The sequence below is a fragment of the Vanessa atalanta genome, chromosome 20 (assembly GCF_905147765.1).
Source record: "Vanessa atalanta chromosome 20, ilVanAtal1.2, whole genome shotgun sequence".
NCBI lineage: Eukaryota > Metazoa > Arthropoda > Insecta > Lepidoptera > Nymphalidae > Vanessa > Vanessa atalanta.
The window spans coordinates 8,207,910-8,232,326 of NC_061890.1; the positions used below are offsets into that span (position 1 = coordinate 8,207,910).

The 24,417-nt window shown below is 31.7% G+C and overlaps 1 protein-coding gene across 2 annotated transcripts; it reads left to right on the top strand.

The window, feature by feature from the left end:
* The first annotated feature begins 107 nt into the window (after positions 1-107).
* LOC125071800 (phosphatidylinositol transfer protein alpha isoform) lies at positions 108-23,069 on the top strand. 2 transcript variants are annotated; one of them, XM_047682186.1, is made up of 9 exons: positions 108-281; positions 574-604; positions 3,611-3,722; positions 11,183-11,194; positions 11,458-11,609; positions 12,485-12,562; positions 16,874-17,104; positions 19,931-19,989; positions 20,189-23,069. In XM_047682186.1, exons 1-9 carry the CDS (start codon positions 265-267, stop codon positions 20,325-20,327), a joined length of 831 nt encoding a protein of 276 aa, XP_047538142.1. In that variant the 5' UTR covers positions 108-264; the 3' UTR covers positions 20,328-23,069. The 2 variants fall into 2 exon arrangements, with proteins under 2 accessions (XP_047538142.1, XP_047538143.1); XM_047682187.1 differs by lacking the exon at positions 11,183-11,194.
* The last annotated feature ends 1,348 nt before the right edge of the window (positions 23,070-24,417 follow it).

Consider the following 24,417-nt stretch of genomic DNA (forward strand, 5'->3'; position numbering starts at 1 on the left):
TAATATATACAAAATGAATATCATATTTCCGAAATCACTTTTATTATACTGAACGAATCTTTAAGTGTTGACGTAATTTCCGTTGCATCATTGAGTTGAAGCATGCGCCTTGTCATTTTCAGTCATTGGTTGGTCAAAGATTTTTAAAATTGTAATAATTCGGATAATCGGCTCGTAGCTCAAGTGTCGAACTGTGATAAGTTTATTTTAGGTTTTAGTGAAATATCTAATGTGCATTTAAGTGAAATACACTAAATATTCAAGATGCTTATCAAAGAATAGTAAGTAAAGTAAAGGTTATATTGTCCTTTTGTTAATATAAATCGATTATATGTCGTCAGCTAAATCTGTTAAGGCGCCGTCAAGTAATTTTGTTTCGTATAAATGGTATTTTGTTGTAATAAAAAAACTATTAACTACTTTGCTAATAGATCAATTTCATCGTTTTGTATATTTTTGACAGTGTATGTCATTAAATTTACCTTTATTCTGACAAAAAGCCATTAGTTGAACTAATATTTCGAATTACTATAAACCATATGGGAAAATTAAACTTTACTATTTCTTTTTCAGTCGTGTTACTCTTCCTTTAACAGTAGAAGAGGTAAGCATTGTTATTTTATATTGTGTTTATCGAATAAGTAATAATTTACGATTTCTAGATTTTTTTTTCATATTGTTTATATTAAAATTTCATTATTCGAATTATTACAATTTTTGATGAATTTTATCAGTATAATATCTATATAGAGTTATATCTTATCTATTTAATATATAATCATTGTTAATGAGCTTGATATTTCAATTTTGATATTATATGTATAATATATAAATAGACATGACAAATGAGTAAAAAAATAAATAAATCATGTTTTTGTGAATTTTAAATGATTCATATTTTTAATGCTTTTTCTATTAATATTTTGGTAGTACAATTATTGTACTTACAGTCTATATTAAAAAAAAAAATTACATAACCCTTTTGGGTTTCTTGCAAGTTTGATGTTCTTAAACTTAGAACCAGAACATAATTATATAAATATATATTAAATCTATACATTGAATAGCATAGTTAAATAACCAAATGATAAATTAATATTCATTATTTATTGCAGTTCCTCATTAAAACTTTTAATCACAAATTATTGAATATAACAATATAAACAAAATTCAATAATTTAAATCCAGATGGCCTTGTGGTTTCATGATGTACTTGATTTTGAGTTCAAATATGTGCAGCAACACTCCAGCCCGACTGGATAATCCTGGGCTTAATTTATCCTTATAATTCATCTTGTGCTCAGTGGTGATAGATTTCTGCATTCAGTAATATTAATAGCATAATAATGTTAATAGCCTTTACTAAAACATCTTTAGATTTTGCTCGTAATTCTTTTTTTATTAATATTATATTCAACCTTCAAAATGATTACAAATATAAGATAATTCATTAAATGGTATGATTAATTACTTTACATTGCACACCGAAGAAGAAAAACCGAAATCTATTCTGAACTTGACAAAACCTGTTCTTTAAAAAAAAATGTGAAAAGAAGTGTAAATTTAATTTAAAATATATTTACTTTCATATATTGTTATTGTTTTAAGCAATGGAATCATGTGATCAATTTTTTTATTATATTTCATAATTATTTTTTTAATTACTCACATCGAATTTCATGTTCGGATGTATAACAAGATTTAAAATGGAGAGTAACTAATTTTATAAATAATTAAAATTTATGTCATAAAACCACATCATGAGTGCTTTGTCATCTTGATTACAAGCATTTTTGTTTGGAGTTTTATTTCCTGAGCAAGTAGAATACAGCTAACCATTGGTGTAACTGATAGATTATATAACTTCTAAAAAACTTGATTGATTGAACGATAACATAATATATTTGTTTTGTCAAGACAATGGTTCATAGCAGGGATGTTATGGATTTGTATATGGATACTGACACTTGATCAATATTTTACCATTTCCAGATATGGTTATTGATACGAAATTATTACGGATATTAGATAATTTAGAAATAGTAAAAGATAAAATTACAAGGTACCAATTTGACTTTATTTGTAGGCTTTTTATATTATATTTTGTATTAGGTAAAATCAGAGAACAAAAATGAAAAACTGAGAGTAGTTTAGGTATAAAAGAAAAATGTCTTTTTTTTCCTTTGTTACCTCTTTGAATATATTTTGATGGCGGACATCCGATGGTTAAGGAGCCATCCATCCCAGTTTCATAGCTATGTTAGGATCTGATAATTGGGATTCTATTAGCTTATAAATTTTATATTCATAGTAGAAATTTATTAATATTTGTAATAATTATCAATTTAAGCATCTTAAAAAAAGCAGCTGCTATGTTTATTGATATAATATTATCTTTTTAGTTTAATGAAAAAGCCACAATGTTCTGTTATAGTTATTATAAACAGTATATTATTTCAATACGTCATTAAATGTAAATATTAACGAATATTTTTTTAGATGATTTGTATGTCAAATTTATGTCTACTTTCGAGCTTTTACTGAATTATGTAATACTAGCTAAACTTGCCGGTTTTGCTTACTTCAAACTCAGTTGCTGATGACAAAACTTTATCTAAAATCGATTGCTTTAACCATGAAGCGTAACAGACAGACAAACTTACTATCGTATTTGTAATATTTTTATAGATGTTTATACAAAAATAACTATTACAAAAATGCTATATTATAGTTTCTTATCTGAGTATTTATTAGTAAGTACCAATTATGTTATTATTTTTATTCAAAATACATTATAATTGGTGGCTTACTGATACAAAGTCTGTCAGTAATTAGTTGGTTTATACAAAAGCTGCGCTTGCGAGGTCGCGGCTAGACTAGGTCAAGGACCCTCAGTTCAGCGGGCTTGGCTATGAAGTGCTGCACACGTACCGTGACTTGTCTCATTCTTCTATGCACTTATGTTTTTGTAATGATAAACTATAAAAATAACAAAACAAGCATAGAACGATAATAAAATCAATCAACCGTGACATTAAAAAAAGTTATTCGAATTTTATATACGCTTTTTTGACCTCGCTAAGATTTATAATATATATATAACTTATCCGTATTATGTATTAATATCTGCATTACATAACCTTGGAATAGTTGTCGTTCTTGAACTTGTGGCTGTTTAGAATAGGATGAAGGTTTTAATAGAACATTGAAGCCGTTAACTTGACAAGGAAATGCAGTATATTAGATAAATATATACGTATTATATATTTAATATATTAGGATCGAATGTTTTTTTTTTTATAAATTTATACAGTTTTTAAATCTTTATTTAAATAGTTAAATAAGGTATCGTAATTGTTTGTGTCTTCGTCAAAATGCGCATTCCTATCGCAATAGTGATTATTTTAATTTACATTTGACAAAATCATACTAAACGGTCATGTCATAAATTAATCACGATAACTCAACGCGAGGTAAATAATAGTTGGGTAAATAATCCATTGTAATTTTTTTTTCATTATGAAAATTTCGATTATGTTTTTTTTTTTGTTATTAGTCTGAGTTGAACAGTTGTGAAAGTGAATTAACCGTTGGCTATTATTTTATCCAGTATCAAGTTGCGCAGTTGTACTGCGTCGCTGAGGTCTCCAAAAACGAAACTGGCGGCGGCGAAGGTATTGAGGTCATCAAGAATGAACCGTTCAAAGACTATCCTTTGCTTGGTGAGTCAATTTTAATGTATATAATATGACATATAAAGAAATAAAATAATGATCTATAATAATTAATGAAGATACATTTTTTGTTGTCTTACTAAAATTCGCTTTAAATTTGACGTAACAAGCGTGAATTCAATTTCAAGTTATTTAAGTAATATTAAATTGATTATACTATCACTGTGATATCATTAGAAGACACATTAAGGATAATTATTGTAATGACATAATATTTACTGTTTTATCTAATCGATTTAATTTCATGTAGATTGAGGCGATTTAATCATATATGTGTTTTAACTTAGCTATATTATGTTATATGATATGGTACAATGTAAAATCGCTTTTGGTTATTCTGGATTTTTTTTTTAAATAATGCACTAAAATAACATTTGAAAATGTTTTACTAATTCATATAAAATACTAGTAGGCTCGTAATGGTAAGTGGTTACTGTCACCCCCCATAGACACTGTACTGTTAGAAATTTAAGTCACTTTACACTGAAAATACACTCAATGCCAACCGATACATTATGTCCCTTTTATCTGAGTCACTTCCTTAAAACCGGTCTTGCTGTTTCACAGTAATCCACAGGGTTACTGTGAAACTGAGAATTAGTGTGACTTTCCGAACGTCATACGTCAAGATGTCAGACGTCTTTTAAATTCATTCGTTTTTTGGCGGTTGGCGGGAGGCAGCGCAAAATACGGTCAGGCGCATCATTGTTAAACTGTTTTTGTAATAATATTAGCAAACCAGAAATTGATTAAAGTATTATTTGTTATTAATTAATTATTATTTTATATTAATGTAATAAATTTATTAAAAGTAAATTTGTTTCGTTAATACTATAATATAATACTCGTTATGTCCGATAATGATTACATAATCGCTAATTATGTTTTTTTAACTGTTCTTTGTATATATGTAATTAGTGACGACTACGCAGATTCCCATACGAACGAATTCTATGAATTTTATGTGAATAAATAAATCATAATTAATATGTGAGATAATATCAAAATTTACAATACTGCTTGTAATGTAATTTTTAAATGGGTATGACGTAAAAAAAATAATAAGGTTATAATCGAAGAATATAAAATGATGTTCGTTATGGGTTTTTTTTTAAACACAAATTGTATCCGAAAATTCTTGTATTACTTTCACAAATGAAAGTAACAGTGACCCATAATTAAAGATTCTCGTCTGAAAAGATCTGTTAAAGATTCTCGTCTCAATAATGTTCTTGGCTAATGGCTTAACACTCATAATACAAGTAATTACTTTTACAAATCATTTACAAATGATGAACCCTAAACAGTCTATATATTTAAATTGGCTTTTATATAAATATAGACATGATCCGACAAGAGTCGCTCGGCACATTTTAAAGCATTTTACGTGCTTTCCAAGGCATGGAATCGTAATATTCACGTTCCTTACTCTGTTTCTACTGAGAACTTTTACTTTTGTTCTGGCCTAATCAGGCATTCGAACCTATAACCCCAGAATAAGCAACCATTAGCTGGATAATAACATCAACGAGACACACAAAAGATCTAATTTACTAACACGTAATCGACGTAACATGTTTTTCTTTTTAGATTTATCTCGTCTTATGTAATAAATAACCTTGTGGTTTTTTAATTACTCAATTTGCATAAAGGTAGTTTGATAAACGGTAATTTTTTTATGAGATTATGATGGTAAGTTGTTACCATTGGCCGCCGGCGCCGGACTTTTTTTTAATTATTCCTTACATCTGTGCCACCAACCTTGGGAACTAAGTTATTATGTACCTTATGTCTGTAGTTACACTGGTTCTTCAAACCGTAAAACAACAATACAAAGTATTTCTGCTTACTTGCTTGCTATATGACGAGTGTGTGGTACCTACACAGACAGGCTTGCACAAAGCCCATACCATGTAAAGCTGATGATGCGTTTACAAAGTTACTGAGCGACGATTGAATAAACGGGTTTCGACACCGATATTTGTGTAGGACCATAGGTAAACTTTCATACGAAAACACGTATCATAATCAAAATATATTATTAACCTCCTCGTGGGTACATTTGTATCGTCATTTTTAAAGTATTTACAGGAAAGGTTACACAGGCTTAACCCTTGCACCTTCCCCTCTTTCTAACTTCCTTAAATATATTTTTTTATTACAACTCAATCTAGTTATAATTGCGATTTTTTTTTTACTATATATACGAACTAGTTTTTGCCCTCTGCTTCGCTAGCGTTTTAGGCGTTGAACATCATGACGACGTGTTAGCTTTAAAAAGAAAGAATAGGCTTTGACTCTTTCCTTGGGGTTCAAGCCTGCTTCCGAATTTCATCAAACTTCGTTCTTGGTCATGAAAGGTTACCAGACAGACAGACAGATACAGTTTCTTTCACATTTAATATTAGTATACACGAAGCCAATCATCGTAAATAGGACCATTGTTAAGCATTCATAATTGTTTTTTAGAACTATAGTAGTAGGTTTTCATTAGGCACTTGCCTGCACTGTCTAATGGATGCTACTGCAGGGCACTGAATTGGCGTGTAGATTCAAATTCAATTAGATCCTGGAAAGAACAGACGATGGATTCAGTAGTTATCTTTATCTATACGTTAATTATTTGTTTAAATTTTGTTGAATGTTGGCAATGTAATGACTGGTGTTAGTATGGTTATATTGGTACTTTTGTTTAATTATGGCTGTCTGCTGGCTGACCGTACTCTTCCATGGTATATGTAAATGTTTAAAAAATAAATAAATAGAACTTAATAATCTACATCAAAAATACTGTGTTCTATTTTTGAAGAATTTAACCGTGTATTTTGTATAAGTTAAGATTTGTTTCATCTGAATATCTTTTCGATATCGTCATAAACCGAGGTACGCGAACAGCCGACGATATTACACAAAACAAAAATTTAATACATACGGTTTATATGGCTTAAAGGAAGGCACATGCGACCAAAGTCTATTTGCAAATCCCAAAATTCGATATTACAAGATTTTATTTAGCTTAATGTGTGGGTCAGATTTCTTAAATAAATTTTAAAGTAGTGACATAGATATTTTTTGTGCTGGTCACATTATAATCTGATGTAAAGTTTTATTACGTTTATTAATGTATTAATTTAAATCTAATTTGGTTTGTTAATTTTTATTATATTTTAGTTAAGAATAATTCTAAAAACGCGCCAAGCTCTAAAATTGTTGGTGAAAAGTCGAGCGAAACGTCCACGTGTGGGACTTGTTCTGCGTGTGTTTATGACGGTAAAACATTGTATTATGAGTAACAATGTGTAGCACTCGTACAATCATTTGTGTTGATTGTTTTTATGTAATAAATAATTTATCAGTTGATTTTGTATTGTGTTCAGTAAATTATACACTCTAAAATGGCATCCTCGAAAGTTAAACTTTTCATATATGTAATGATTCGTTTCGAATTGAAATTTGAATCATTTAGTAGTTATAATTATTATTTTAAAGTATAGCAGTTTAGTTACGTAATCGTATTTTGTTTACAGTAGTGGCTGTTGGTGATTAAAGCATTAGGTAAACTAATGTAAAGAAATATCGGGCAGTAGATAATATAAATGAGGAGATAAAAATATTTATGTTATAGCAAATTCCGGCAGACTTTATTTTTGTAATGGCGATTTATATATAAATTGATGTGCATTTAAAGCTGATTTATTACAACGTGGATACCATAAAACCTTCATGAAAAAATATACACTATATGGTAATCCGTCAAATAGCGTTGAAGTATATTTATCTCAAACATATATCAATTCAATTAATCTATTTATATACATTTAGATATATAGGTCAACACCCACACTCTGATCCGTCGAGATGAGGTTTTATTTGTATAGAAAATCAATATATATCGTCCCAGTAAAATACTTCGCGGAAAAGACTCGGTTACGGCAAGTATTAAATGAGCAGCCTATGTAGAATCACGTTTATGGCAGGATGCCAGTTACATACGTAGCAACTTCATGCGCCGTAAAGGTTAGGGCGATTTTAATTTTGTTCATTTTGTTGAAAGATAATTGTTTATATTGTCATTTGTCAGCCCCGTCAATGTAAGGACAATGAGCGGGTTCAAGTAGTGTTTCGGCGATCATCCCACCAAAAAAGATTTTTCTTCGGCGATAGTCTAAGACTCGCAAGGCACTCGGTTTTTTTTACATACCTTGCACCCTAGATTAAGACGGGATTGGATATTGTCGTAAACTATTTTATGAATACAGATTAAACGGAGAGATATCCAGACCTATATATATATATATTTTTTTGATATCTGAAACAAATATGTTGAAGGATACAAATAGTATTTATCTCTCTTTTATCACTTTAGTCTGCATTAACAAAGAAAGTGTGCTCTGCTCGTTCAGTTTATGCCCCAAGCTTCTGACCATATATTGATATCCATCAAAGCGGGATAGAATAGCGCATACAAAATTGATTGTTTAAATAAAATAGTGTTTTCTTATTATTATTTGGAACTATTTATGCGACTAGTACTACATTATATAGATTTTAGTTTGGTGCAGTGTTAGTGGCTGACAATGATTAGATTTCGGAATAGATTTAAAACAAATTATCAGATTTATATTTTAAAGGGCGTGATTTCGTTAATTTTTAATATAAATTTTGCTGTCATATCGGGACATTTTCGTCGATATTGAGCATATAATACGAACGGAGGACTGTCGCTGTCACAACGGTACGTATGGTCACATTACCCAAGCCCTAAGTCGACTCACTACACAAACAAAGTCGTGTGTACTGCTCTTTTAGAATATGCCAAACAAGTTGATTTCGTTTCCGTCAAAGTCCAAGTTATCTTTTGTATAGCAGTGTGTTATGGTTAGTCGAGTAAATATATACATGGTAACACTGAGATTGTTTTGAACAGAGAACTTCTTGGACAATCAAAAATATGATTGTACAATTATTTGTACATGCTGTCACGATTTATTTAATGAAGCTTGTTAATTTATATAAGGATATTAATATTAATCTTATTTTAAACCGTTCTCCATTTTTATTATTTTTCAATCTCCACAGACTAAGCTATCGACGGTCGGTGTCCTTGTTATACTTTATTGTAGAATTATTTTATTCCTCACTAAATAGATATGATAACAATGGCAATTGTTTTATTGTATAGATATATTGCAAGAATAAACAGAATATAATTATCACATTCTTATATTATACGGATAACTTGAGATCGACTTGACCGATTTCATTAAAATCTTTTTTTAAAGTTTTCTGAAAACTCATAGAAATTTCTTACGGAAATATCTATAATATTAGCAATTTACGCGGATTTTCTTCTTTTTTTGTTATTTATTCCAGTTCTATAACGTCTATCGGGTCAGCCAGTATTATATTATACAATCGCCTTTCTGCATTTAAGTTCTTCGCCCCTTATCGATCTTGTGATTTCCGGTTTGGATGCGGCACTGTTACATAGGAAGCTTCAGTGTTCAAATTCGTTCCTCCCAGCATGCGCTTCGAATAAAATTATATCTCTGCTTCGTATTCTTAAAAAAATGTACTGATACGTATGGAGTTGGCTTTATTTTTATTTAATTTTAATTATCATATCTGCAAAAAGTTTTATGACTAATATTTAGTTCGATATCTGATGCGCTTATCGTAATTTGAGAAGTCTGCCGACTCAAAAAACGTGGTACGTAATCAAACGGTCACGTATTTACATTTTTACTCGCAACTGCATGATACTTCCGCGATCGTTAACGTCGACTTATTTCTCATCTACATTTGCAACAATAACAATTTTTTTTAGATTCCAACATAGTATATTATCTTGGATATCGTCGTAAAATGATTTACCTGTAATTATTATGTTTAATAATCTGTCTCCCTAATGTTACTATTTAAAAAAAAACAACATGCGGATTACCCTTAAAATAATGTCATCTCTATAGTTCTATTTACGTGAACAGAAATTAATAATATTCTGAAAGTATTTGCTTTACGTCTGTGACGATATTGTATTGTTATCATAGAAAAATAATTAAATTACAATATTTTCATAATACCATCATACGAATATAGAACTACCGTTAATTTTTGTTTTACTCTTTTATCTAGAAGACGTTAGTAGTGCAGTTTTTAACGTCATAAAGGCGATTATTCCATGGCGTCGTGTATATATCGTTGTTGTTTAACACACTAGCGCACAATTATTGTCCAATGACGTCACATTCTAGTTTACACAGATGTTAAATGTTTGATTAACGCGGTTTAAAAAAAAAACCTTTATGACTTCCTTATTCTCGTTTTATTTTATGTTTTACGTAATACAATTTAATAACCTTTATATTTAATATTTAAATCATAAGTTTATTTTTAATTTTTATTAAAAATAATTTGTTTATTTATTATTGAGAATATAGTGTGCTATACTCGCACATACATCTTTCATTAAAATGTTGACTTGCTGTTGATGTTGAGGGTCGATTTTTTATGTATGCCTAATACAGTTCCGTTTTTAAATATAATATTTTGATGTTACTGTTTATGTAACTAATATTTTTGAGACAGTTAAAGGATGAATAGATATTTTGTGAATTTAAAAGAAAAAAATCGTGTGTTCCATTTTTGAACGTAATCAAATCTTCCAGACGTGTCCGTGCCTTTGATGTTGCTATTTTCTATTATTGGTTTTTTTTTATGTCCCTTCATGGTGTTGTTTCCAGGCAACATCAAAATTTAAAATGTTATTATTCACGTTTGAACTATTAATAAAATTTGTAGTAGGGTTATTAATATTTTTTTAGTTAAGTATAAAGTTAATGATATTAATAAAATTATTTTGTTAATATTTTAGATCGTAAGTATACACGAACAGTAGTTAATGTAACGTAAATAATTGTTATTTATCTGTGAAAAGTATTTTAAATTAGTTATATTATCTAAAATAAATTTTTGGTTATTTAAACGGATCTTGTATTTATCTCTTTCTAGGAACGTTAGTTGCTTATTGATATTCAAAGATCAGTCGTTACATTATTATAAAAACAACGATTATTTAAGAACGAGCTTGAATCAAGAAAATATATTCGAATCGAAAGTCGTATTTGATTCGAATATAGTATATACATTTCACACTTGTTTTTGCCCAAATTTATTCGTTCATTTCCCACAATTAAAAATCGTTCATCTTGACTCGCTCTTGGTATTAATAAATGTTTCAAATAGAATATTTTATTTATATTCATAATATTATAAAGAGGTATAATTTGTTTGTTTGTATGTATGTATATAATATCCGGAACTAGTAAGCCATGTCTAAAAAAAAAAAGTAACTGGTAGATATCTACATTATTTCTGAGTTATATAGGGTTATCAATTATATTTATATCTTATAATTTTCTTTATTAATACAATGCACCCGTGCGAAGCTGGGGCGGATCGTAAGTTTTATTTATATTGTCCTTAATTATATATTATGTTTATACAAACATTTAGAATATCTATCGGAAAGATTAAAAAAAAAATACATCCGTCTGTTCCAACGCCATTTATTATTATTCTTATCAAATTTAATTCAGAACTATTATTTATTGGATTATTATACAATTACACTAGTGTTTAATATTTATTTCGAAATATATCTAGTTCGTTAGCTTAACTGATATATCACATCTGTTAATAATGTTTCTTGTTGCATGCATAGGTGGAAAATACTCATCCGGTCAGTACACGTACAAGATCTACCATCTGGCGTCTAAGGTGCCCGCGTTTATCAGAATGCTGGCGCCGAAGGGCTCCCTAGAAGTGCACGAAGAGGCATGGAACGCGTACCCGTACTGTCGGACCGTGCTCACGGTAAATATATTATATATTTTGTTATTTTATTATATGTAATGACGGCATGCTCGAGTAAGACTAACCATCTGATGACCTCCGTGGTCGAGTAGTGTGTACACCGGTTTTCATGGGTACGCCACTCCGAGGTCCCGGGTTCGATTCCCGGCCGAGTCGATGTAGAAAAAGTTCATTAGTTTTCTACGTTGTCTTGGGTCTGGGTGTTTGTGGTACCGTCGTTACTTCTGATTTCCATAACACAAGTGCTTTAGCTACTTACATTGGGATCGAGTAATGTATGTGATGTCCAATAATTATTTAAATATTTATTATCTGCGCAGAGCATATTGTGTTACAAATGTGTGCACAAATACATGTGCACTCTTATAATTCGATGGGACGGAAATTTCGACACAATACAAAAGTAACAACACGATTTTCTGAGGCAAGGGAATGTAAACACTGTCGACTTCAAGACCCGGGACGCCCCAGTCCCGGTTGGCTCCCGTTAATCTATTTACTTGAACATATTGGTCTTTATTTGTATGTGAAACAACTATATACGTGTCTAAATGCTTAATGGAAAACAATACTTAAAGTTACGTAAATAAATCTCATTTTCCAAAAATTCCGTTTCGGCGCTTTTGCTCTTCTCCCGTTCCAATAACGATAATCATTTAAAAATGTCAAGGTATATTAATATATAAAATATAAATATAGATGTGTAATAAAAATGCTATAATATGTGCGAGTAAATTATGAAAATATATAATTGTTTTATGGAATAAATTTTATACATTGTATTTTATTAAAATAAGATTAATGCTTTGTTGTATAAAAATGAGTTATTATTCTTTTTTCATATCAGTTTGTAATAGGAGATTGTTTACTTTTAGAATCCTGGATACATGAAGGAAAACTTCGTCATCTGCATAGAGTCCTTGCATTTACCGGACGCTGGCGATCAGCAGAATGTAAGTATATGTTTTCAAATATAAACACATTCTAGCCCCACTCATCTACCGCCAAACAGCAATGCTTGGTATGGTAGGATGAGCCAATGTTGGCACGTTGGCGATATAAACGTTGGTTAATATTTCTTACAGTGGCAATATCTAAGCGTCGTGATGTCTACTTACCATCAGGTGGTCTATTTGGTTCAATGAATATATTAAGGAAAATATAAAATCATCCTACTGTCGTTAACAACCATGAACTTTAATTAGATTTCATTTGAATATATACTCAAAGAGTCGAGATGGCCCAGTGGCTAGAACGCGTGCATCTTAACCGATGATTTCGGGTTCAAACCCAGGCAGGCACCACTGAAATTTCATGTGCTTAATTTGTGTTTATAATTCATCTCGTGCTCGGCGGTGAAGGAAAACATCGTGAGGAAACCTGCATGTATCTAATTTCAACGAAATTCTGCCACATGTGTATTCCGCCAACCCGCATTGGAGCAGCGTGGTGGAATATGCTCCAAACCTTCTCCTCAAAGGGAGAGGAGGTCTTTATCCCATCAGTGGGCATTTACGGGCTGCTAATGCTAAAAAAAAAATATACTCAAAAAGCTAAATAAACATTTGACAGCAAATTGTCGCGATATAATTGATCGAGACGAGAGCTTGATTAATCTATGAGGTGCACTATGGATTTGCGATAAAATGGCGTTTCGAACGTCGACGAAACTGTTATCGGAATTTTGGAAGTAAATATTAATCATGAACTCTTAGTAGTGCACAATATCACTGTGTTATAAGAAAATCTCATGGAATACGTAAATCTAAGGTTTGTTTATATTTTTTCCTACTTCCATTGGTATAGGCTATTGCTATATTTATACGTACCTATACATTTTTAATATCAAGAAACTTTGTTGAGCTAATGTAAGAAAAATTTAAACTACCTAAAGTCAACCCTTATCGTCGATAAGTTTCTTATCGCATAATATCGGTAATTTTTCGTTAATGTTTATAATCATTGATTAGAGTCGCTGTTAAATGCAGAATTCTAGAAATTCTTTTAGCGTTTGAATTACGCCTCGTAAATACTATTCGTTAGCAAAACGAATTATTTCAATGTTCGGACATTGATCTTGCATATTGCAATAAAACCTCGAATCGAATATTAATAATGTTTTGACCAGTTTCAAAGTGCTCATGATAAATGGAATGACTGCAAATTAACCCAAGTATTGGAGGTCAAGTAACGATGAATATTTTATTGAAGTTCATATAATTTAATTATGTCTGAATCGTCGGTGTACCCAATTAAAGTTGCATGGCGGAGATTATTTAGTTCAATTTTAAATTCTAAACTAAGAGAAAGAGAAAGCAATACCATATTTCAATAGTTAATTAGAATTACCAATGTTCCTATTTACAATTTCCTCCAATTCAGCCTAAAGCTTGTGCTTTGTTTAACTACTGAGTTTCTTGCCGGTACTTCTCGTTCGAAGACTCTTTCGAAGCTTTTGCGTTTAATATAGCTCTGTTCGTTCTGTAAAAAGATCACTCAAAAATTTCTGTTCGTTCTGTAAAAAGATCACTCAAAAATGCATGAATAAGCTTGAAGGAGCTATTTTGATGTAAAAAAATTTGGTCGTCACAGGAAGTTCTGTAGTATTCTGACGTCGAAATTTATGGTTATTGAATATATAATGAAAGAATAAACATGAGTTAGCGGTAACGGCATACGAGGCGATCTCACCCTTAAGGGACGCCATCAGATAATACTACTATTAATACTAATGATTTATTGAATAGACGTTTAATTAGGTCCAGTTTTCTGAATTACAATTTGGCTACGTGTAGTCTCTTATTGGCAGATTTTATATTACCAGAGTTATATTCTGAATGATGTTATGTGTGATTGTGTGTGAGGGATATTTATTTCGTAAGGTCAGCTCCGTCTTAAGTATAACAAGGGCTCAGGTGCAAGCAGTCTTCGGGCGGTCTTTTCTCCAAAAGAGATTTTTAAGAGACCTTATACGGCGCCTTCCCTTTGGACTATAACTTGACCATCGTTGATGCGCCACCTAATGTACTAAACATTAGTTACTTGCACACCATGGGTTAAGTTAATGCTGGTAACCGTAGATAACGAAGAAGGGTTTTTTTTTAAATCAACATTTGATTTGTGTTTGATTGACCGAAAAGGTCAAGTGGTTGGAACATGTGAGTTTGTTTTTATAATTCATGACGTACTCGGACCTCGAAGGTGAAGGAAAACGTCGTGAGAAAACCGGTATGTGTCGAATAAATAGCTACAAACATATGTAGGTGTTGTAGACAAAGTTCCAAATCTTCTGAAAAAACGAAGTAGGTATTTGGCCAGAAGTTTTAGCATTTACGGGTGCTTTTTTTTAAATACAAAATAAATATGTATAAAATAACAGTATAAAGTAACAGTAAAGTTATTTTAAATTAACATGGTTATTTTTTTTTTATTTGGTGGAGCTCGATATTTTTCGAGGCTCGTGAACAAGACATTCGTAGATAATGTGGAAATATCGAGCTCCACCAAATAAAAATAAAAAACATGGTAAATATCCCGTTTTAAATACTGTTAGTAAGTATTAAGTTTATTTTTTATTTAAACGTTTCAAGGATCAATTAGAGTTGTTAAGATACAAAAAGAAACATGTCATAATTTATAAATGGCCGCTCGTTTCACCTTATTTCCTTCTTATTTATTAAGTGTCATTACGATCGTTGTTACGTAAGCGGTATTGATTGCTTCTCAGACCAGCCTCGTGGCCTCCGCTCCGTTCCACAGAAAGAAACTTATTAAAACAATAAAAATAAGTAAAACAACCAAAGTCTTGAATATATACTCGTATATAAATTAATTTTAACGTTGAAGATATATATATAAGTCGTAAGTTTTAGGTATAAAAAAGTAGCCCTTCCTTGGATTTCAATTTAGACGTTACCTTTCATTAAATTTGGTTCAGTAGTTTAGCTTTATAATATCGTTAACAGTATCAGCCTGTAAATTTCCCACTGCTGGGCTAATGCCTCTACTACTCATTTTGAGGAGAAGGTTTGGAGCATATTCCACCACGCTACTCCAATGCGGGTTTGAAGATACGCATGTGTCAGAATTTCGTTGAAATTAGACACGTGCAGATTTCCTCACAATGTTTTCCTTCATCGCCGAGCACGAAATTAATTATAAACACTAATTTAGCACATGAAAATTTAGTGGCGCTTGCTTGGGTTTTAACCCGCAATCATCGATTGAGATGCACGCGTTTTAACCACTGTGCCATCTCGGCTCCATATATTGTTATAGATTATTCCGGCGTGTAAATTGTTATAGATTACTTAATTAATATGTTTAGTTTCTGAGCTGAAAACTTGACGATCTCCGTGGTCGAGTAGCGTGTACACCGGTTTTCATGGGTACGCCACTCCGAGGTCCCGGATTCGATTCCCGGCCGAGTCGATGTAGAAAAAGTTAATTACTTTTCTATGTTGTCATGGGTCTGAGTGTTTGTGGTACCGTCGTTACTTCTGATTTCCATGACACAAGTGCTTTGCTACTTACATTGGGATTAGAGTAATGTATGTGATGTTGTCCAATATATATTTATTTATTAAAAAATTGTTAGTGTTCATAATAATTATTTGAAGATATAACTTAATTATTTGGTTCTGATTATAATTTTTAAAGGTATATTTAATCAAGCATAAATCTAAGATTATATTCCATAATTAAATTATTTCTAGTATTTAATTTTTAATGTTACCTTATTGTTCATTGTTAATCTAATCACTAAAATAATAATACATACTATCAATGAGTATCTATATATCGTAGCTATGTCTAATATAAAATACTATATGGATGAGAATCTGCCACGTGATATACAAAATCCGCATTGGTGCAGCGTGGAGTAAGCTCCAAACCTTTTCAAAGGAGAGGAGGTCTTTGCCCAACTGTGGTATTTTAACAGGCTTACTTGGTGGTAGGGCTTTGTGTGAGCCCGTCTGGATAGGTACCACCAACTTATCAGATATTGTACCGTCATACAGCAATACTTAGTATCGTTGTATTCCGGTTTGATGGGTGAGTGAGCCAATATAAAAACAGACACAAGAGACATTACCATCTTAGCTTTCAAGGTTGGGTAAGGAATGTTTAAAATTTCTTACAGTGCCAAAGTCTATCTGTAGTGGTGACCACTCACCATCATGTGGCCCAACAGCCCGCCTACATGTTCTATAAAATAAAAAAATGCTTCGTTCAAAATTAATAATGTAAAACATATTTGTCAGGTTCACGAATTGCCGCCAGAGAAGCTCAAGACCCGCGAGGTGGTCAACATCGACATCGCAAACGACCCGCTCCCCAACGCCGACTACAAGCCCGAGACCGACCCGACCAAGTTCAAGTCCGCGAAGACCGGTCGCGGCCCGCTCGTCGGGCCCGCCTGGAAGAACGACGTGAAGCCGGTCATGACGTGCTACAAACTAGTCACCGCCGAGTTCAAGTGGTTCGGCTTACAGGTCATTATCATTCATTACTCATTTCTGATTCGAATTTAGCTTCCAGGTGTCGTTAGACATCCTCTTATTCTTCGTGATCTTTTGCCTTCGATTTTCTCTACTTTGTGTTAAACATATTCGTTACAATGTTGTGCTCGACGTGAGTTATGAAGGTGTTTTTTAATCATTTTTGACATGTTCACCGATTTCGACACGATTTCCAATATTTAGGTCTTAAGATTAACTTAACCACATTGTTCACATTCAAACGACAAACAGCATTTTTATGTTCCGGTTTGAAGGAATGGTTATTATTTCTTACTGCGTTAAAGTCTATGGGCGATGTTGACCGAACTAGATTAAACCGACTAGTCATACGCTAACACGAGTGCACTCTCATAATCCGTTGGGACGACAAATGCGAGACGACCAAAAGGATTGACACACATCGCCAAGGGGTTTATCTGATATCCGAGCCACGAGTTTCTGAGAATTTCTTAGAAGAAAGATTTTTAAAAAATACGTCTTCAACTCGCTTATCACTTACTTAGTTAAATATCAATTAAGAAAGAAAATAAAGTATTAAGATCGATTTGTATAGAGCGATGTATTAAACACGGTTCTTACATAACACAAGAACAGCCGTATATTAACACGATGCATCACACATTAAGTAAATTAATGTACGTTGGAAATACAGGCTGATTCAAAAGGCAGTCGTTCGGAAGACGAAGAATATTTTGCATTTTTTTTTTATAATATGCTTTGTAAATAACGTTTTTTAATCTGTTGTCCAATTGCAATCGACAAATATTGCAGACGATGTCGGAAAGTAACCAATACCACGTATTATGTCTGTGGAGTACCTACTTAAAGTCAGTACTTAAAGTAAAAATTAAGTCATTACGCGAACATTGCTTGGTCACCACGACCATAAATGTAACTTAAATTGTGGTACATATTGACATGGAAACACTTAGCAAATATCATAGTCTAAACTTTGTCAATACAATTGTCATACCCATTATATAATGTTTTTTTTTTTTTTTTTAAAAACAAATATCTCTACTTATTACTTTCTTAAATACAAATCTACTTTATAATTTCTTCGGCTTTAAAATGTAGATTTTTTAGATCAGCCTGTATATAGTTCTAATCACATTTTGTTAACACAATTTAGCAGCATTGAGCGTTGTAATGCGCAAGACGGACACGAGTATTGAGTAACGATAATACTTAGAATAGTTTTAGTCTTTTAAATAAGTATTTCAATTCTTAGGCAATTATTTTTTTTTAAATAATTTCCGTTTTGGTTGTTCAGGGTAGAAAAAATCACACAGTATGTCATGGTTATCATATATGGTGTATGGAATGTCTTACATGTCTATGGGTAAAGGTTACTAACCTTCACTTGACACTTGGCCGTCTTATAAATAAATATTCTATGCATACAGGTCGAAGTTCGTCCATAGTCAGAATTTAAGGATGACATATGCCCCTGATTTATTAAAGAAAAGGAGCTCCTTAAAGCAGCTGTACAGACAGACAGACTTTACTATATATATATGAATTTTCCCATCTGGACTATATTATTATTAACTCTCAAAAAAGTTTTATTGAAACCCCAAAAAAGAAAAAGGTACTGAAGGTTTTTATCACATTTGTATAAATATATTCAGTCTTATACGATCTTAACACGATGACAATAAAATATAATAAAAGTATTTCTCTAGTGTTTATTCGACTTGTACGTTGTAAAGTAAATATATAATAATTCTTTCAATACTACACCTTCCTATGTAATATAATAAGATTACCATAAGCTGTATGATATATATATTCGCGTAATATATATATAGCTTTTTTTCACTGAAAGCCCACGTGAGGTGCAGTGGGAGTGGGGGGGGGGGATATGTGCGATTCTCCGTTGCCCAGGATGCCTAGTCTAGTATACCAGAATACTCGCTAAAAGAACCACCTTTATCGTCTGTTTCGCCACGCTTTCGTATACTACCGTGAGATATATATATATAGCCTTTTTTTTTTTTTTTTTTTTCTCGCTGGAAAAACGCGTTACGCGCTTCCCCCACGTGATGGAAGGTGGGGGGGTGTGTGGGACTCCCCGGAGCCCTGGACGCCGAGTGCGCCCAGGTACGACGGGTTTACCCACTAAAAAACCAGCGGTACCCTCTCCGTCTTTCGGCGGGCGCCACGGGATCGCTTGCGCATGCTACCGTGACGCCCTGACGGTCGGCCCGCCTATGCGGGCCTCCAACACCTAGGGGGGGTTCTCGGGGTATATATATATAGCCTATTCCGATGGCAGAAGTAACGATAATTAAAATTTTGACCTTGATTTCGAGCAACACCATTGGTCGACATTTTAAAATATCTTGTAATAAAGAAAAAAACTTAAAAAAAAAAACCGTAACTTGAGAAGTAATATTAAAATTGTGTAAACCTGTGAGTGTGACATGTCGTGTCTGTTAAGCTGTGAAGCAGTAGTTTCCAAACTTATTTTTCTCGTGGACCACTTATTGGCATGTGTCCCTAACCACAGTTTGAGAGAAACACTAAAATATGAACTAAATTTAAAGTTGTTTAATATTGGTTTTAATTCTATCCTTAGTAACACTACGAGTATTTCAGCAACTTTCAAAGTTGGGAATCACTGCTGTAAAGTAACATCGCCTTATTTCAGTTCCGGTACATTGAATATGAATGAAATATGAGTTTGTCGACCTCTATATCTAACTTGATTTTTTTTTTTTATAACGTGATACTCGACAGAGTTGAGTTTCGTACACGTATCGGTTCAATTAACGAAGTTTATGTATTTATTTTCAGAGCAAAGTTGAAAGTGTGATCCAGAAGTCAGAGAGACGACTTTTTACCATATTCCACAGGTAATTATAAATTTTAATGTCGTTTTATGTTTAAGTGTCGTTAGTTTAACGGACAGTATGTAAATATTGCGTCTGATTAATACTGGCATCTTAATACTTTCGTCGTGAGGGATTGCTACCAAACCATCCTTATTCGCTGCTAAAATGAGCTGCCAAAATTAAAAAAAAAAAATTATTGTATTTATTTTTTTATTTCCAGGCAGGTATTCTGCTCCATGGACGACTGGTACGGCATGACGATGGCGGACATCCGAGCCATTGAAGATCGTACTAAAGAGGAATTGGAAAAGCTTCGTCGTGAGGGAGAAGTACGCGGAATGCGCGCTGATAACGAGTAATAGGCGCGTGCGAGTTGTGCGTGCGTGCACACTACGTGCAAACACGCGTGCGTGCGAGCGGCGCCGGCCGCGGGAATCATAGCTAGCTAGCAAGTCAACAATCACAATCCAATTTCATGTACGAAGTATCACGTATACTACTCGACGACATAAGTTGTAATAATATATTAAATTTCATTGTAATCGATGTATTAGCCGTTCCCGCGTTTCGAAGGCGCTCGCACAATGCCCGAGCCTCAAAGTCAGAGATTGCGTTTCAAAACGACTGCAGGCAGTCTAAAGCTCATTATTTACACTACGTATTATATGTACTATGTTAGGTCGTTTTCCGAATATAACTGTTAACTTTTAAATAATATTGACTCGGTATTATCCATGGAAAAATCTTGATGTTTATGAATATTTCAATCTCGTTGCGTAGACTTAGAAGAATCATTTATTGACGATTATCACATTGCACAATATAATGTATATACATATATATACTATAAATTAACATTACAAGCAATATGGTTTAGTATTAACATAATATTAATGAAAGGAAAGTTCATAAGATGTATAAGAGAAAGTTATTCGTGGCCTATACATTCGAACGCCGATCTCGTTTGATGCAAGGGCATACCTTACCATTAGCAAAATAATTTCATTGAGATGTGGTATAGATAACTATTTAAATAATAATAAGTGGATGTAGTCAGTGGTTAAAGGTAGTATGGTCGTTACGTAACAAAATTAATTCAAAATAAATTTTTTAGACAAATACTAGCTACGATTATTGATCGAATATATTAATGGCATTTTAGGTCCGATTTTAAATATTTTCGCTGTTTAATAAATAACATTCTACTATAAGTGAACACCCGTCTAGGGCGGGTGTCGTTTGGCTGTTGTGTATATTACGATAGATATAATATGATTCGTATTGCGTGTCTATGGCCTGGTGCTGAAAGGTATAAAAAATGCCTTAAAACGGCATAACCTTATTGCGATTACCGAACAAGATCCAAACGACATATGTCCATTATTTCTATTCTGATTACGGAAAGTAAGTGTAATTGATATAGGACCTTTTGGAACTAGGCCAAAGATATAATTTCGCGTAATAGTTTTTTGAATTAGTTGAGACACGAATGTTTAAGGGAAAAATTAATTGGTGCAATATATATTCGTATTCTATCGACGGCATCCTTAGATATATAAATGGTAGCTCGGATACTTATTTTATATATATAGGGGGTGTTGCAAGGTGAATTTTGGAATATTATTTATTAAATGTGTCGGTCCGGTGGCTGGAGTATCGTTGGCGCGCTGATTATTCAGTTTGCAACATCCGTGTAAAGCGATCGCATGTATATTTTTTATTTAAGTTCGTTTAACAGATCAGTATTTTTTATATTTGTGTGACATTCCAGGTTCTGTACCGAGAGACATTTGAACATTTTGGTATGCATTATCGATTCATCTCCCTAAATAGCTCTCTGTCTTGTCGATTGCGAAAATGTGCGATTATTGCATATAGAAAAGTTGCTTATGTATTATACTTAATTTATTGTCAGTACATTGAGTGTCAAAAGTTGTTATTCAGTGGGAATACTGTTACAGTGTTTATGAAGTAAAATATTATTATCCGTGTTCCTTAATTTTTTTTACATAAATAAATAGTTTGTGATCGTTTATTTTGATTTTATATTCGTTCAAATTTTCAGAATTCATCAATTTGAATTACCTTTTTTTTTTTTTTAATGAAATAGATACCTTTTATGGTTCTTCATACAAGTGTTTTATTATATTTCCTAGGAATTGAGTTTCACTAAATTGTGTTTTTTTTTGTGTTTTTTAATTTTTTATTTTTTATTATAATATTCATTTTACAACAAACAATATATCCGGGAGCATTATTATAATAATTTAGAGGATAATTGGCTTCAGCTTTTAGCGTCGCATAGTGCTTTTGTTTTTTTTTTCTGTATTTTTATATATTTTTTTTTTATATCTGTTTGCATTTAAGCTACTTAATTTTACCTATTACCATTGAATTAATTCATTGTGCATAATATTTGAATAGCTGTTCTGTGGCCAAAAGTAAATAGATGTGAAATTATTGACAAATTAATGCAGTTCGCATTTTATAGTATTTACAATAAACTTGTTGCAGTTACCAAATAAAAATTAAGTACATATTAAATATTTTGTTGTTATTTCCTCGATAGTACTCTAACAAAGCACCGGAAGTCGTTTGATTTTGCGTATTAACATATAACATATTATATTTGAAATAGATATATAGTTGATTACGATGCTTAAACTTAATTTATCAATATATTTTTGAAATTTAAATTTATGAGTAATGGTCTGGGCGATATTAAATGTAGACTTAGCTATAACTTAAATTAATAGAACTATTTAAATCTTATTCCAAGTTTTATTGTTTGTGAAGTCGGTATCCATACGCTCCTTGTAAGCTTCTAATGTGATTTAGACTAGATTATCATATTTAATTATATCTCTAAATTATGTCATCTGTTATTTAAATAGAACACAAGATTTTTGTAGATATATCCAACAGCAGTTACACTCTTGGATATCCTTGTATAGAAAGCTGTAATTGTCAATTTTAATGTCTAGCAATTAAAAAGTTTCGACGAGTTCTCGCATTGATATATGTAAGGTAAATAACATTTGTTGTAAAATGTATTATGGATATTTTGAATGCCAACAGAAATAAAATACTTTTAATCTGCCCATGTTTTCTATTATTTACTCGTGTCTCTCAAACGAAACTACAATTACGTAAGTTAATTTAAAAAAATAAATTATAAAAATTTTGAAAAAAAAAAATCATGTGTTATATAACACAGTTAAATCTTTAATTTAGACAACATTTTGAGTAAAACCATGTAATTTTTTTTATAACATACTATTAATTACACAATTAAATTTGATAAACTTGATAAAGCAAATTTCTCAAAATTCGGGTCAGGATTTCCGTAAATGAAAACCACGGGGAATAGGCTCAAAACTCTATAATAAATAGTAAAAACAATGGAAATATGTATATTTGCAAAATAATTACATTGATTCCATAAATTACTAACTAAAACTAAGAGATCTTTTCGGGAAGAGTATTGCGTAAATATAGGCACAAGAATACTTTATTATTGATCGTTTTGTTGGTTTAACCTGCAAAATAATTTCAATAATAAATGCCTACTTAAAAATACTTTCATGAACTGTATATAAATTCATTGTTAATAAAAACTATAAAAACAAATTACCAAAATTATTGTTAATTGTTTTTTTTAGTAAAGGTCTTCTTGATTATAATTGTAACCAACGAATATATTTATAATATTATGTAATTCAGTACTATTCTAGAAACCACAGTGCACAGAAAAATATTTACTGTTTTTGTTGAACTAGACATGTTTTTCTAAATGTACTTCCTTTCTCTTTAAATAAATAGCTTTTAACAAAATGCTTACAGCGGTCATGAATAGCGATGGCGAACCAAAATAAAAGAATATATAGGAAATGAAAGAATGATAATACTTTTTTTTCAGATTTTCAAAGTCAGAACTGTATTATTAGCATATGTATAATAAGGTTCACAATAAAGTATTTATTATTATTTTTTAACGAAAAAGAACAGTCAATTTGTTTTAACTTAGTTTTGTCATTTAACGCAGTGTTACCATAATTCATAAATCATGACGCAAGACTTCTAGAATGTAACCAATGTTAATGACACTGATATGAGGCTAATGATTGTAGCGTGTAAACCAATGGCATGCCGGAATGTCATGTATTTGCTCCGACCAAATACTAAACAGGCTTTATAAATATTTTTAACAAGTTATAATATAACTGTTCAGTTACAGAATAACAGTAACTAAAGTAAACATGTTTATAATACACCAATCACAGACATCATTTGCATTCGTAAATCGCAGATGTTCACAAACCATACGTACATTCAAACGGTCTTTTAAAAACAGTTCTTGATTAATACAGTCACCTGAGGTAAATGTGTCTTATGATGATTAAATAGAAGCTCATTTTAAAATCATACATACCTTTAGTGGCTTAAATT

Coding starts and splice junctions, on each gene's coding strand:
- LOC125071800 (XM_047682186.1), top strand. Junction 11,610..12,484: donor ACTGTCGGACCGTGCTCACG/GTAAATATATTA, acceptor GTTTACTTTTAG/AATCCTGGATACATGAAGGA. Junction 19,990..20,188: donor CTTTTTACCATATTCCACAG/GTAATTATAAAT, acceptor TTTTATTTCCAG/GCAGGTATTCTGCTCCATGG.